The sequence below is a fragment of the Pochonia chlamydosporia genome, chromosome 4, assembly GCF_001653235.2.
Source record: "Pochonia chlamydosporia 170 chromosome 4, whole genome shotgun sequence".
Classification (NCBI taxonomy): Eukaryota; Fungi; Ascomycota; class Sordariomycetes; order Hypocreales; family Clavicipitaceae; genus Pochonia; species Pochonia chlamydosporia.
Genome location: NC_035793.1, coordinates 4,883,647 through 4,896,715, shown reverse-complemented (window position 1 = coordinate 4,896,715; position 13,069 = coordinate 4,883,647). Strand labels below are relative to the sequence as shown.

The 13,069-nt window shown below is 51.6% G+C and overlaps 3 protein-coding genes across 3 annotated transcripts; 1 reads left to right on the top strand and 2 right to left on the bottom strand.

Moving 5' to 3' along the window:
• Positions 1-29: 29 nt before the first annotated feature.
• Positions 30-897, bottom strand: VFPPC_10064 (ahpC/TSA antioxidant enzyme domain-containing protein; the record flags this gene model as incomplete). The annotated part of the gene is made up of 2 exons (XM_018288499.1): positions 30-535; positions 585-897. 2 exons carry the CDS (start codon positions 895-897, stop codon positions 30-32), a joined length of 819 nt encoding a protein of 272 aa, XP_018137930.1.
• A 2,740-nt stretch (positions 898-3,637) lies between these two features.
• Positions 3,638-4,187, bottom strand: VFPPC_10066 (hypothetical protein; the record flags this gene model as incomplete). Its single annotated transcript, XM_018288501.1, has 3 exons — positions 3,638-3,897; positions 3,943-4,035; positions 4,100-4,187. 3 exons carry the CDS (start codon positions 4,185-4,187, stop codon positions 3,638-3,640), a joined length of 441 nt encoding a protein of 146 aa, XP_018137932.1.
• A 3,813-nt stretch (positions 4,188-8,000) lies between these two features.
• On the top strand, positions 8,001-12,201 carry VFPPC_10068 (PAP/25A associated domain family; the record flags this gene model as incomplete). Its single annotated transcript, XM_018288503.1, has 4 exons — positions 8,001-9,051; positions 9,137-9,208; positions 9,292-9,510; positions 9,587-12,201. 4 exons carry the CDS (start codon positions 8,001-8,003, stop codon positions 12,199-12,201), a joined length of 3,957 nt encoding a protein of 1,318 aa, XP_018137934.1.
• Positions 12,202-13,069: the final 868 nt, after the last annotated feature.

Genomic DNA, 13,069 nt, shown 5'->3' with positions numbered 1-13,069 from the left:
TTTTACAAAGACTGCCTCCATCCAGTCGTTCACAACACCAAAAGCTTGACACCCTCATCCAAGTCCATAACATCATCAGCTCTCATTGCCTTGCCTCCCCAAACAACAGTCCCTCTTCCGTCGACGGCAAAAGCCCCCGATTCCTGCCACTTATTGCCCATTGCGGTCGAAAACCCATCATCATCCTGATCAGTCGTCCCGGCCGGCTTCCTGCTCGCCAATTCACTCCTCGACTGGAACGTACCCTTTCGCTGAATCGACTCTGCGACCTTTTCGCCCAGCCAGCCCTTCTCCTTCCACCCCTGCACCTGCGTCGTCGGATTGAAAAGATGCCACATGTTGGCGGTGCCGAGGCCCCATGCTGCGTATATGGCGCGGTCCTGATCAATTATAACCTGGACGTTCCACGCGCCGCCTAGCATGTCTATCCATTTACGGGTCGCCGCTTCAGATGAGTGGCTTACAGCTATAAATGTTATGGATTGGCGGTGACGGTTCGCTAGGGTTCGAAGATTGAGGAACGTCTTTTGTGCGACTTTTACATGATTAGACGGTGTTTATTCGGAGAGGGGAAAGAAACGTACATGCGCATCCTACACAGCGTAGAAACACGACGAGAACGCGCTGACCACGCGGGATGATGAGCTTGCGTTCAAGGTCTTGGGGTGCGGTGTCGCCGATTTGCGGGATCGGGCGGACTGATGTCGTGGGAGGGGGTGGTGAGAACCACGGGTGGACGGTTAGCGGGAGGGATTTGTAGGAGAGCCAGCCGGACCAGTTGGTGTCTTCGGATTGGGATGCGTATTTGTCCTTGCGTGGCTCGTTGGAGAAGTCGAGGGCGTTGCTGGGGATGCCGGCCTTTCTGAGGGCGATTTTGGTGGCGATGCTGGAGAACATGGTGGTGGTTTTGGGGGATGTAAGTTGAGGAGGGAAAGTTGGTCAGGGCATTGTGTGCGGATGGGTGGTTTGATACGTGGTCTGTTACGGAGGACGTGGTCGTTTCAATGTTTCGATAGCTTCAAATTTGATGGCTTGTGGTTTTGGGCCCCTGCATCTGCTTGTCCAGGAACGAGACGACCCCTGGTTTTGATGTGGACAAAGCGGGTGTGTTTTGTGTGGGGCCGTGGTTGATCTGGGCTTGTTTTTGGGTTGTGACTTTTGTTGGTGATTTGGGTTTGATGCTCGATGCTGCTGTAAAGAGAGGACTACAAAGAATGGCGTGGATGTTACGAAGGAGGACTGGTGATCGTTGCGGTAACTTAGAAAGCGATGGAGATGTGGTGTTTGCTGGATATGCTCCAAGTGCGTGCTTCAAGCTGATAGATGGTTGGATTTTGATGGCAGGTTGCTGACTTACAGGAATGGCACAAATTATCGTAGTCTCGGTGCTTCTAATTTGCTTCGACAAGTTTTGGTCTTAGTATCCAAGGAGGTGGAGCGTTGGAAGACAAAAGTCAATGGGATTGTTTTCATTACTGTTGAAAGGCAATTCGTGTTTCAAATTGCAACTTGGGCTTCAAAGCGCGATGGGAAACATAACACCTTGATGCCAACTGTCAGTGAAGAATCGAAATACAACTGACTGTACAAATCAGCTCGACATTTCTCGTTTGAGAGTTTCTATTGCCTTCAATTGACCTTGGAACTGGTCTCAACATATAACGAAGCCAGTCAGAGCATTCAGCTTGATTAGCATAGGGAGTCGTTGTGCAGATCATACCATTGGCGTACCCGAGCTTTTCGGAACGTGGAAATGACTGCCACAAGGTGATGTAAACTCCTCTTCTACACACCTTGTCTCTTCTGGGAGGAAAAGTTGATGTCAAGGGGATTAAACAGATGCCGACGAAATTCGTCTTGGTAAACTGACAGCCATATTACATTCCATAGACGTCTGCAAGCTACTGGAAAGCAGGCAATCGGTAATCTCATCGGAAGAGACCTTCAATCGACCCTCACGATGCTATTGATACCATGCATGCTGCATGTCTCTTGTCGCCTTCTTCACCCGGCAGCCTTGGTGATACATTTGGGGCCGAGGCGGCATGGCAAGTCGAAAGGCTTCTTAGTGTCACTGAGTTTATACAGCAGGGATTCTGCAATTATATTAGGTGCCGGGCGAGTATTGCATCACTACAAGACGGGAGCTAGGTCCAAGTGGCTTTGGGCACAACTTGTTTTGTCTCCCGTGGCTATGACGTACAGTATTGGACAACGGCGGGTTTGATTTTTCGTAGGTGTGACTGTGCACCTTATTTTCGCCCGCTAATCCGTACACTTTGGCGAGAATTGCGGCCGTGGTCCAAGACGACTGGGATGTCGGCGGTTGCAAGGGAAGCCAAAGTGCGGATGTTGATGGAGACCATGGGGGCCGACCGACGATCGCGAGTAAGGAGGCACTTTACTTCGATATATGAGGAAATCTGCATTCTTCGGTAGGTAAATTGTTGACCTCCTGCATAGATCGGCCGCAATTTGTGCCATTGTGTTGAGGTTCGACGTGATTTCCCAAATATAGAAGCATCATGGCTCCCTTGCCCACCTAACGTACTCCGTGCGCCTTGCAGCGCAAAATCTAAACTTGGCATGTATGCGGCTTGCAAATAATGCAACACAAGTGTGCAAGAATTGAGCCGCTATAGAACCGAGCTGAAGAGATGCAGCGCAATCCCCATCTGCAGGCTTACCTCTCGTTCAACGTGATCCTGAAAGACAACCTTGCAAGGCAGCCCTACCAGCAGGTACCTTGTGCTCTTTGTCCCACATATTTGCTCTGGGGAAACATGGACACTCACGGAAACATTTGAGGTCTGGTGGCTCTGGTGGCATGAGAACGCCCTGATCAATATCAGGATTGACCAACCAGATGGATCCAGGGCGAAGCAATGCGGCACAGCAACGACAGGAATATTGTTACTTCAAGATTGGGGCTAAAACAAGCCACGCGGCGAAAGGAGTCACGGACAGCAGGTGAAATAGCTGAAAGTGTCAATACTACCTGCGGTGTCCCGATGCCGATGGGCCACAAAGTTGGGAACGGCTTTGGTAGGGGCCTGTGCAACGGACGGTCGGATTTGACACCAACACTGAGGGATTGCGGAAGCGGCTGCATGACATGGCCAGGGGTGAGGGGGGTCGACTTACTGCAGAAGCTGCAGAACAGGAAACCTGGTGTAATGTGTGATGAAGTCGTGCCGTTATGATGAAAACGATGTGAGGTGATTGCTCGATTGCCAGAGCTCAGCTGACGCTAATAAATGTCTGAGTTGGAGCGAACGCGTGCAAGCTCCATCAAAAGACGTGCTCATCTACTGGTGAGTTTTACCGTATTCGCCAGACAGCGATTAATTTCCTGTCTGTTGAAGAGGTTAGAGGTTTAATTGGAGAAAACGCGCTAGTCCTGCGCTGGTCCTGGCTCATCCAAATTGCCTGGCCGATTTTGATACTCTATGGAGTCTCGAATGGGCGTTCCGTTTCGTTAGTGTCTGGTGAAATTAAAGGGCAAGCGCCGCCTTTGGTTCACTCGTGACTCCTGTGACACGATTGTCCCTATGCCACAATGATGCCGCACCGTAACTACAACGGGAGGTCAAAGGTATTTTGAACTAGTGAAGTGTATTGCATATCGCAGTGTATGCTACGACACATCGGGAGATGTTAGTGTATACTTGGATGTGAGCGAATGATTTCTACCACAGGCTGTAGTTTGCTGGATCGTTTCTGGGGCATCAATGGGCCACGCAGAAGAAGAGTCTATTGTTGTTTGCGCTGCTGGCATCTCCCCATTTGTCCCGCTCGTCAGTAACAGAGCTGACCTCGTAATAATGGTGCCAGGCTTTTTGCTGTTGTTCGTGCGGGCTGACCGAATGCATTTCTCGTATAAGCTGATGGAAGAAGCTAATTGTGGTTGGCAGGAGTGAAGTAGGATCGGATCGTCTTTGCTTACTTTTACTGTAGCATGAAGAGTGCAGAAAGCGACGTTATGTTGGGGGCATTGACCTTGGCAGTTGTTGGTAGAATGTGGAACAAACGTCGCTTATGCGCCAGAGAGAACAGTTAGCGGCGTGAAATGTAAAATGAGAGCAGTACAGGATGTGGCGAGACTCAACTGTTACAAGGTGGCTTTGTCGATTTGTCGAGGACAAAAGATTCGTTGGTGAACATTGAATGCTCTCATTTCCCGTCATGAGTTGGCGAAATGGACTTTTAGCCCCACTCGACCACTATTCAGGACAATTGCATGATTGTGGGGGGGAAGGAGCGTTCCTGACCAACAATAGCAGCAACCACACAATGCATGCGTCAAGTACGGAGTACCGTACGGAGTAAAATCGAAGCAATTCATCATCAATACCACCTTGCTAAGCTTTGCATTCTGCTGCTTCCCGTATTTTTGCAGGCGTCTGTACTGTACAGAGCTTCGCATTTACATCTAGCCGAACACTGATCATGCCGCATTGGATTAAAGTTTTGAATCCAGGAACACGACCAGGGGGCGGGGTCGTGGCGATGGAGAGCGACCGAACGTGGACAGTTGAGACCTCCCTTTTGGGTTAGGGTTCTCGACAAGAGATTTCGAGCCTCACGAACTTCGAAATCTGCCATTCTTAACCTCACACAAGTCGACACATATGGGTAGTGAAAAGATTCTCAGACCTCTTCGGGGATGTATGTGTGCATGCCGGTGGTTGATGTCCTGATTCAGGAACTTGAGACAAGGAAGACCTGCCGCTGGGGTTACGAGTAGTGTGACACTCTGCGATTACCTTGACTCTGGGCGTGGCCATTTTGATCCTATCTAACTGACTAGATGTCATTGCTTCGCCTTTTGCCTACTACGGCAAAGGCCATTTTTACAGCCCATATCCACGACGCACTCAAAGTGTCTGTGGGTATCGATATAAAAGTTTGGAAGCTAAAACGTTACAGTATGGCTTGCATCTGGCATATGCCTGCTCCTTCGTGATTGCGGGCACGCAGCAGCACATGGGCGCTCAAGGAGCTAAAGCCTCGGAGGCGATACAGTACATCTGCACAAGCAACATTTGAAAGTTTTGAAAGTGATTGACTCTCTGCTGGGAGGATGCTGAAGACTTGGGTGCACGGCCGCGCACCCGACGCCTCTTGTGTTCCCGACCCCACACAATCAGAGACAAGTCCCCCATATTGAAGATGGTTAAACTGGCACTGGGCCTTGAAGTTGCCTGTCCGTAGATGATGGTCATGAGGACCGTGTAACGATGATGGACGACGACGGCGTGAATGTTTGAGGAGCGATGAGAATGTGGACAAAGCTATTCTTGGAAAAAGCCCACATTCTGGGTTTGATCTATAATAATAAGCTGGCCACTCTTTTGACCCTTGTTGCTGAAACTTTGCATGGAGTCAAGTTAGCATCTGGATGAAGCATGGTGAATGCCTATATGGCAACATTGAAGCCTTTCGGGACCACCGTCAGGGACATGGATTCAAAGGAGGGATGGGAATGTGTCAGTGCCTGAACACGGACATCGGCTTTTGATCGCCTGCCTCTGGAGGATTCAGATGAGGGAGCTGTGATGTGACTAATGCAGCATGACACAGCGTCTGTTCAAGGCCGTCATTGACAGCAACAAGTATTGGAGTTTGGTTTGTGCTTGAGTACTTGAGTAGTGTTGGTAATTTGGGAATTTTGGCTAGAGGCTGTCGGTGGAGGTACTTCAGTACATGTCTTCCTGAGGAATCGTGACCAAATAAAAGGTACCTAGCTTTCCCCGAGAACGAGACTCCATCCCTGCACCTCGTCTACCATTGACGTGGTTCGGCTCGTTCGTCATCAAGGTCAACACAGCTTTCGCACATCGAAGAGTCATCTCGCCGGCCAAGACGCCTCTGCTTTCCCATGCCGGCTGCTGAGTGGTCGCCCTGAGCCACTGCAAGCTACGACGAGCCACAACGCCGTGTGCCTTCATGTTGGCCGCCCCATTGTGCTCGATTGCCCTTCGGCTGGTGGACGCCCCAAAGTGCGCCCCGTTGTGGAGGCGACCTTTAATGTTGCCGCACCAAACGCAGCACGAGTACATGTACCTGACAAACTGGCGTGAAGATGCGGACCAGTAAAGTCAGACAACATGTTGGTTCGTGCTTGCAGGTGCAAGGCACCATTTGAGCAGGCGCCGACAGTGACCGAACCGCCTGGGCATTGTGAGCACGGAGCTGGTTCCAGTGCAAGTGCCTAAAGTAGTGCCACCAGACAAGACTAGACTGGAGCTTGCTACAACAGCCGGCATCAGCCAAACCGCCGCGAGTGACATCGAGTAGTTGTGGCCGGTGAAGACGAGACTGGACATCTGGACATGGAACCTGGACATGGAACCTGGACATGGAACCTGGACATGGAATCTGGACATAGAGGCACTTGACTTGACATGAACTTGCACAGACTGGAGCTCTCCATGCTCAAAAGTTAGCTCTGACTGGGTATTGGATGTCCATGTTCCTGTGCTCCCACCCAGGGCAACCCGCACATGCAGCTAATGCCAGCTGGAGCTGGCGGGACCTGACACCACCTGGAAGTCGGGTCGATTTGAAGGTGGAACCCGGACCACCCATAGGCCCAGCCATAGGCTCAACTGGGGCAGAGACATCCAGCAACGCAGCATCAAATCAATTTGATCCCAAAGTGCCGCCAAGGTGCTGGCCGCTGGGCGCTAGTCGCTGGTCGCTGGCCTGGGATGCAAGTGCTGGATGCTCAACTGGATCAACGTGCTGCTCCCCACCACCAACCAGACCAGACCCAGACGGTCCATGCTGCCAAATAGTCGCCTCGACATTTCCCGCATCTGCCCAGTCCTTCGTCGTTCAAACTCGACCTTGCGCCGCATCCTCCATTCACCACCTTCCGCGGCCGCTGCAATCCTCCTCAACTTGACCCTTTCGAATCGAATCGAATCGACTTCGACTTGAACAGCCTTTGCCCGTCTTTGTCACGCTTGGGCCCATCTTCAGCATCAATCAGAGTCCAGGCAGGACCCTGTGTCGGAGAAGTTGACCCCAGTGTGCCCCTTTACCTTTACCTTCGCCCGGCCGAGCCAATCTCCAGTCACCAGACGCACCAAGACCAGACCAGACCAGATCTGACCACACTCGCACGTAACATTGAACATCCAAGTCCTCCAGGCAGGAACCAGACAGGACAGGACAGGACAGGACAGTCAATCAAACAAACTTGACTGAACTGGACTTGAATCAGACCCTCTCGTCCAATCCGTCTTTTTCTTCTTTGGCCTTTGCGCTTTGCGACCGTGTGGCCACGAAACACGATCAAAATATCGCCCATTTCTGTTCGAGAGCCATTCTTCACCTTCTTTTCTCATATATTGCGTCTTTCTTTGTCATCTTGAATCGGTGCATTTCGTTACTTTGCGATACCCCTTCTCTGCAGTTCAATTACCAACTCCAACCCCAAACAAACCAGACCCCTTCCTGCCCGCACCGAACAGCTATCGTTGCTCAGCGCCCGCCCTCTCCCTAGCCGAACATTGAGATCTGGAGTCTCTCTTTCCTCTGGTTCCTTCAAGTCAAGCCCCTGTGCGTTTTCGTGACGAGCACCTCCGACCACCGTATTTGCTCTGCAACTCTGGCACCTCAGAATTCTGTGAGGGGACATTACCGCTCGAAGCCGATCTCAGGTCCGAGACAATAACCACTGGCAAGCACTTGGTGCTTTTTTTTTTTGGCGCCACCACGTCTACCACGACCTCGTTCAAGCGTGCACCTCAACTCGAACCCGCGTGGATGCACAGATACGGGACTACAGCTCGGCCGAAGATACAGACACTCATACTGCAGCCATATTGTGCTGTCGAGAGCCGCATCCAATTTTTGGCGTGCTCCTCAGCCGGAAACTTGTGGCTTCGCGACACTCTGCTCTAATCTCAACCGTAATCGAATCCAAGGGCCGCTAGCTTCTTGCCGCTCATTACCCCGTGTCTTGAATCCGTCCGAGGCTCGTTAGCTTCATGGACGCCAGGTCTGCGACCTCTGAGCCTCAGCATTCTTATCCCCCAAGCCCCTGGACGGCGACTTCCACTTCAACGTCGATTTCCACAGACTCGACCAGCAACGGGGCGGCGCACTCGCAATCGTCGGAAAGTCCCCCGGACGTAGCTGCTCACCCCGTCCCTGCCGGGGCTGCAGCACCCTTTGCCTCACACCTCGACTTCCTCCCCTTTCTCTTCCCTCAGCAAAACATCTATCACGCCCAGCTTCTACATTACAACAAGCTCATCTCTCCCGCTCGCGGAGGTGGACTCCAGACTCCGCCGCTGCCTCCCGTCGTGTCCTCCCCCCACGTGCAGGCTGGACCCCGATCAAGATCTTCTAGCAGAGTGTCCCTGAAAGACGGATCGGCTAGCAAAGGGGCCGCATCGGGAGGCAATGGGAGCCGCTCGCATCACAACTCCGACAAAAACAACCGGTCGGTTATAACGCCCAAAGATACCTCTTCCAAGATGCCTCCAAAACAAGCGGCCGAGGCCTCGAGGAGTGTGCCCCAGCGATCCAATGCAGCAGCATCATTATCTCACGGCCAGTCTCACTCGAGCTCAGTACCTTCCACCCCTCATCAGCATGCTCGACAGTTTTCTTTTGAATCGCGGGAGCCGTCTCCCAATGCCGCCCACAACCACTCCCCTCGCTCGGCATACTCAGAAACAAATGGCACATTACCCTCGTTGAGACCATTGCCGCCCAAATTTGGCGGATGCAAGTACGAGACCGCTCAGGTCAACTCAAGACGCAGAATCCCGTACTCCGTTGGAAGCGACCGACTCGAAAAGCTGGATTTGAGAACCGTCAAGAATAAGCTGACTGACGACGAAGAGAGGAAATTATCCACAGATATGCGCGAGATTTACAATCGGTTATTACCGACCGAGGAGGTGGAGGAAAAGCGCAAAAAATTGGTCCAGAAGCTTGAACAGATATTCAACGACGAGTGGCCGGGTCACGATATTCGAGTGAATTTGTTCGGCTCCTCTGGCAATCTGCTATGCTCAGACGACTCAGACTGTATGTCCCCAACGTTTCGAAAGCAAACCATTTCCATTAGAAGAGTGTTTTGTTTGGAAACTAACAATTTGTCAAATCTCTTTAGTGGACATCTGCATCACCACATCATGGCAAGAACTGGAAGGTGTTTGTATAATAGCTGATCTGCTTGCGCGACGTACGTTTATTATTTTTTTTTTTACCTTGCTCCCGAAATCAAGCTTATACAAGGCGGGCGATAAGCTAACCGTCTTTTTCTAGGTGGCATGGAAAAGGTCGTTTGTATATCTGCTGCCAAGGTACCGATTGTAAAGATCTGGGATCCCGAACTGGGCTTGGCCTGCGATATGAACGTAAACAATACCCTGGCTCTCGAAAACACCAGAATGGTTCGCGTATATGTCGAAGCCGATCCGCGTGTTCGCCAACTGGCCATGATAATCAAGTACTGGACGAGGAGGAGGATTATCAATGACGCTGGTAAGTGCATCAAAGCTTCGTTCTCAAATACTAGACCTGCAAGTTTTTCCTCTGACACGTCTCCTCGATTCCGCAGGTTTTGGCGGCACATTTAGCTCTTATACGTGGATATGTCTTATTATCGCATTTCTTCAGCTCCGAAGCCCACCAGTGCTCCCGGCCCTGCACCAAATGCCCTACAAGATGCCAAAATCAGATGGAACGGTCAGCGACTTTGCGGATAACCTCAAGAAGATCAGAGGGTTCGGCAACAAGAATAAATCATCGGTTGCGGAGCTTCTGTTCCAGTTCTTTCGATTTTACGCTCACGAATTCGATTACGACAAACATGTGCTGAGTATCAGGCAAGGAAAGCTCGTCACAAAGCAAGAGAAGAAGTGGCATCAAGGCATTAACAACCAACTCTGCGTTGAGGAGCCTTTCAATATTTCAAGAAACCTGGGAAATACTGCCGATGAGTACGCGTTTCGAGGACTTCACCTGGAACTTCGTCGTGCTTTTGACTTGCTCTCCGAGGCGAAACTGGACGAGGCATGCGAACAGTACGTGTTTCCCAAGGAGGAGGAGCGCGTTTGGACTCGACCAGCACCGCAGCCTCGACCAGTTCTCCTTCGTAGCTCGTCTCAGTCACACTCTGGTCGTGGCGGCCGAGGTAATCACCGGGGCGGACGGCACAACAACAACTTTCACAGAGGCGGCGGTGGCGGCGGATCGAATAGAAGGGCCTCATCGAGTGTGCCGACATATGACCCAAACATGGTGATTACGCCTTTGGGTATACCACAAGATATGGCGTGGTTCCAGACCCAGCAGTACCCGTTTCAGTACGCCCAGCAGGATCTCATGGCGCAAATGGCCTATCATCAGGAGAGTATGCGACAATTTCACCTGTACACACAGCAGGCACCCTTTCTCCAGCACCCAGTCCTAGGTCAGCAGCAACAGCAACAGCAGCAGCAAAGGCTATCTGCCAGCTCCGGTACGGGTCAACAGTCGTCAGACCGGTCGAGGACGAATTCATTCGATAATGTTCCTGTCAGCGCGCCAATACGGCCCGAGTTGTACCCTTTTTATGGCATGAATATTGGCCACACGTTTCTCCCACAACAACCTGGCTATGGAACTTATCCCTCGACTCCTGCGACTACTGGTAACAATCCAACACAAGATTTCCGTCGATCTCTTCAAAGGTCTACAGTCTCTACAGAGGGAGGTGCATCAACAGCGAGCGGTTCGCTCCGATCACAGTCTCAACCAGCACAACGATCGCCCTCGGCACATTCTAGCGCAAGCTATCACCTAGGCAGCCAAACCCCGACAAGCGCCACCATGGCAGCCTCGAAAAACGCGAACGGCATCGCAATCCCGAGCTTCATGTCGGACGACGCTGATTTCGATGAGACTCCAAAAGCTGTGCCTGACTCCCCAGAGTCTTTAGATGCCAAGTCATCTAGTTTCTTCCAGTCACGAAGCCTGAGTCCGTCCAGGCAGCCAAAACTATCGCAGAAGCAGCACTCCCAGCAGCAACATTTGCCTAACGGTATTGCCTTTGGGGATCTTGCGGCACAAACTTCGAGTCCTGAACGGCGTAGGCTTTCAACTGAGCAGCTACCCCAAACCCTGCTGGACAGGAGAATACGAAGGGCATCTAGGTCCCCGTCTCCTTTGGGGCACACTCGGGCCTTTTCTGTAGGCGGGACATCTTCAGCTCCATTGGCATCCGCGCCATTCCCTGGCAGCCAAAATAGCGGTAAAGTCTCGTCGAGGCCCCTTGTGGTCAATGGTTCGGGGCTGAAGACATCAGTGACTCCGCCAGGCCAAAATCATGTCAGCCAAGCAGAGCCGGCCATGACACTTGGTGATTCGCTCTCTTCCAACATGGACAATGCTCTACACATAAGCACGGCTTCAGTCTGGGCGGCGCAGCATCCAGTCAATGCGGCGTTGCACGCATCACCACAGACACAGGGTCAATACGTGTCGTCACAATCCCTACTAGACCGTCCACCAATTGTGGTGAATGGATCCAGTGCTCCTTTATCCATCCCACACTCGGCAGAAGAGGCCTCATTCAGGGAACGCATTGCACTGATGAACTCTTTCTATTTGAGTAACCAACTAAACCAACAGGAAGTGCAAAATGGGGGTACATCACGGCTCTCCCCTTCCGCCCGGCAACGTTTGATGTCCCGGCAACCCCAAAATGGAGTAATCGCCCCGTTGGATCTCGCAATTGGAGACGGCCGTGTGAATAAACCTATGGCAGCAGAGGCTACTCATCTCTCCCCGGTGTACGAAACGCGGACCCCATCGCCAAACACACTCCGAAAGCAAGAGCCGGCAGCGTCTGTTCCGTCCTGGTTGCCCAACAAACCGCCAGGTAAGAACGAAACGAGCAAGCCCATCCGCGTGGACTCCTCCAAGGATACCCAACAGGTGCAAGACAACCGAAGTCAAATGCAGGTGGATCCGGACAAGACTCAAAAGGTTCAGAAGTCGTTGGGAGGCTCAAAAGCAGCAGCACCACAGCGAGAAAATGGACATGTGCGAGCCGCTAGGAGTGAGGGCGATGGCGGTTGGCAGAAAGCGGCTGGGAAGGGAAAGAAGAAGGCCAGCAGCAACCTAGTTGGCACACAGCCCCCGCAAGCCGAGCTCCCTCCAATGGATGAATCCAAACGGAAAGGCGGATAGGTGTAGAGGTCTATGACTGCTGATTATAATGCTTCAGTGGTCTCGACCTGACGTGGATCTGATGATGGGCAAATCCTGGTTGGATAGAGTCAACAGATGGAGAATCTTGTTGATGCGTTGATAAATTTTTGGAGCCACAGAAAGATTCGAAAGATGTGTGAAAGGACAAGGCATTGACGGGACATGATTTGCACTTTGAGCAACGCCAAGTTGGACATGATTGGGGATGCGGCCTAACCCCTGAAAATGATATGTACAAACAAAGGCTTCCGAGGACGGGATTCAATGTATCAGCAAATGTACAATGCGTGGACGTATCAGTGGAGACATGACAGGTGCCTGCAGAGGAGAGACTTGACAGTGGAGAGGATGTCACAGCAACCTCGTGGTGAACAGAGATGGGCGAAGTGTCGACATATGGAGTCAATAGGTGCGGTCGGTTGTGGGTGGGCAAATCCAAAGGCATAGTGGGCGTATACTTACACAGGCCAATCGGCAGGCGTTTTGCATTCAAGAAACCTTTCTTCCCTTTTTTTTTACTCTGTTTTCGTTTACGTATATGGCATGGCGGTGTTACGGAGGCATTGACTGATTCAAGCTCAGATGCCTGTCGACCGCCAGGTTGAATCAGCCAAGGATGGCTGCAAGCGGCATAGACAGGATGTTACAAGATCATGCACAGGAAGATACTTGAAATAAGCGAACATAAATAAAAAGACAAAATAACTTGACATGGTTCGGTATTGCAACTTTGATGTGTGATTAACAATGTTGGAGGATGCGGAGGTTAATTTGACGGTGTGAAAGAGCGCCTAGGTAAGCGTCTGGTTGTGTTCACGGTCTTGGCACTGAAATTTCCATGAACGAG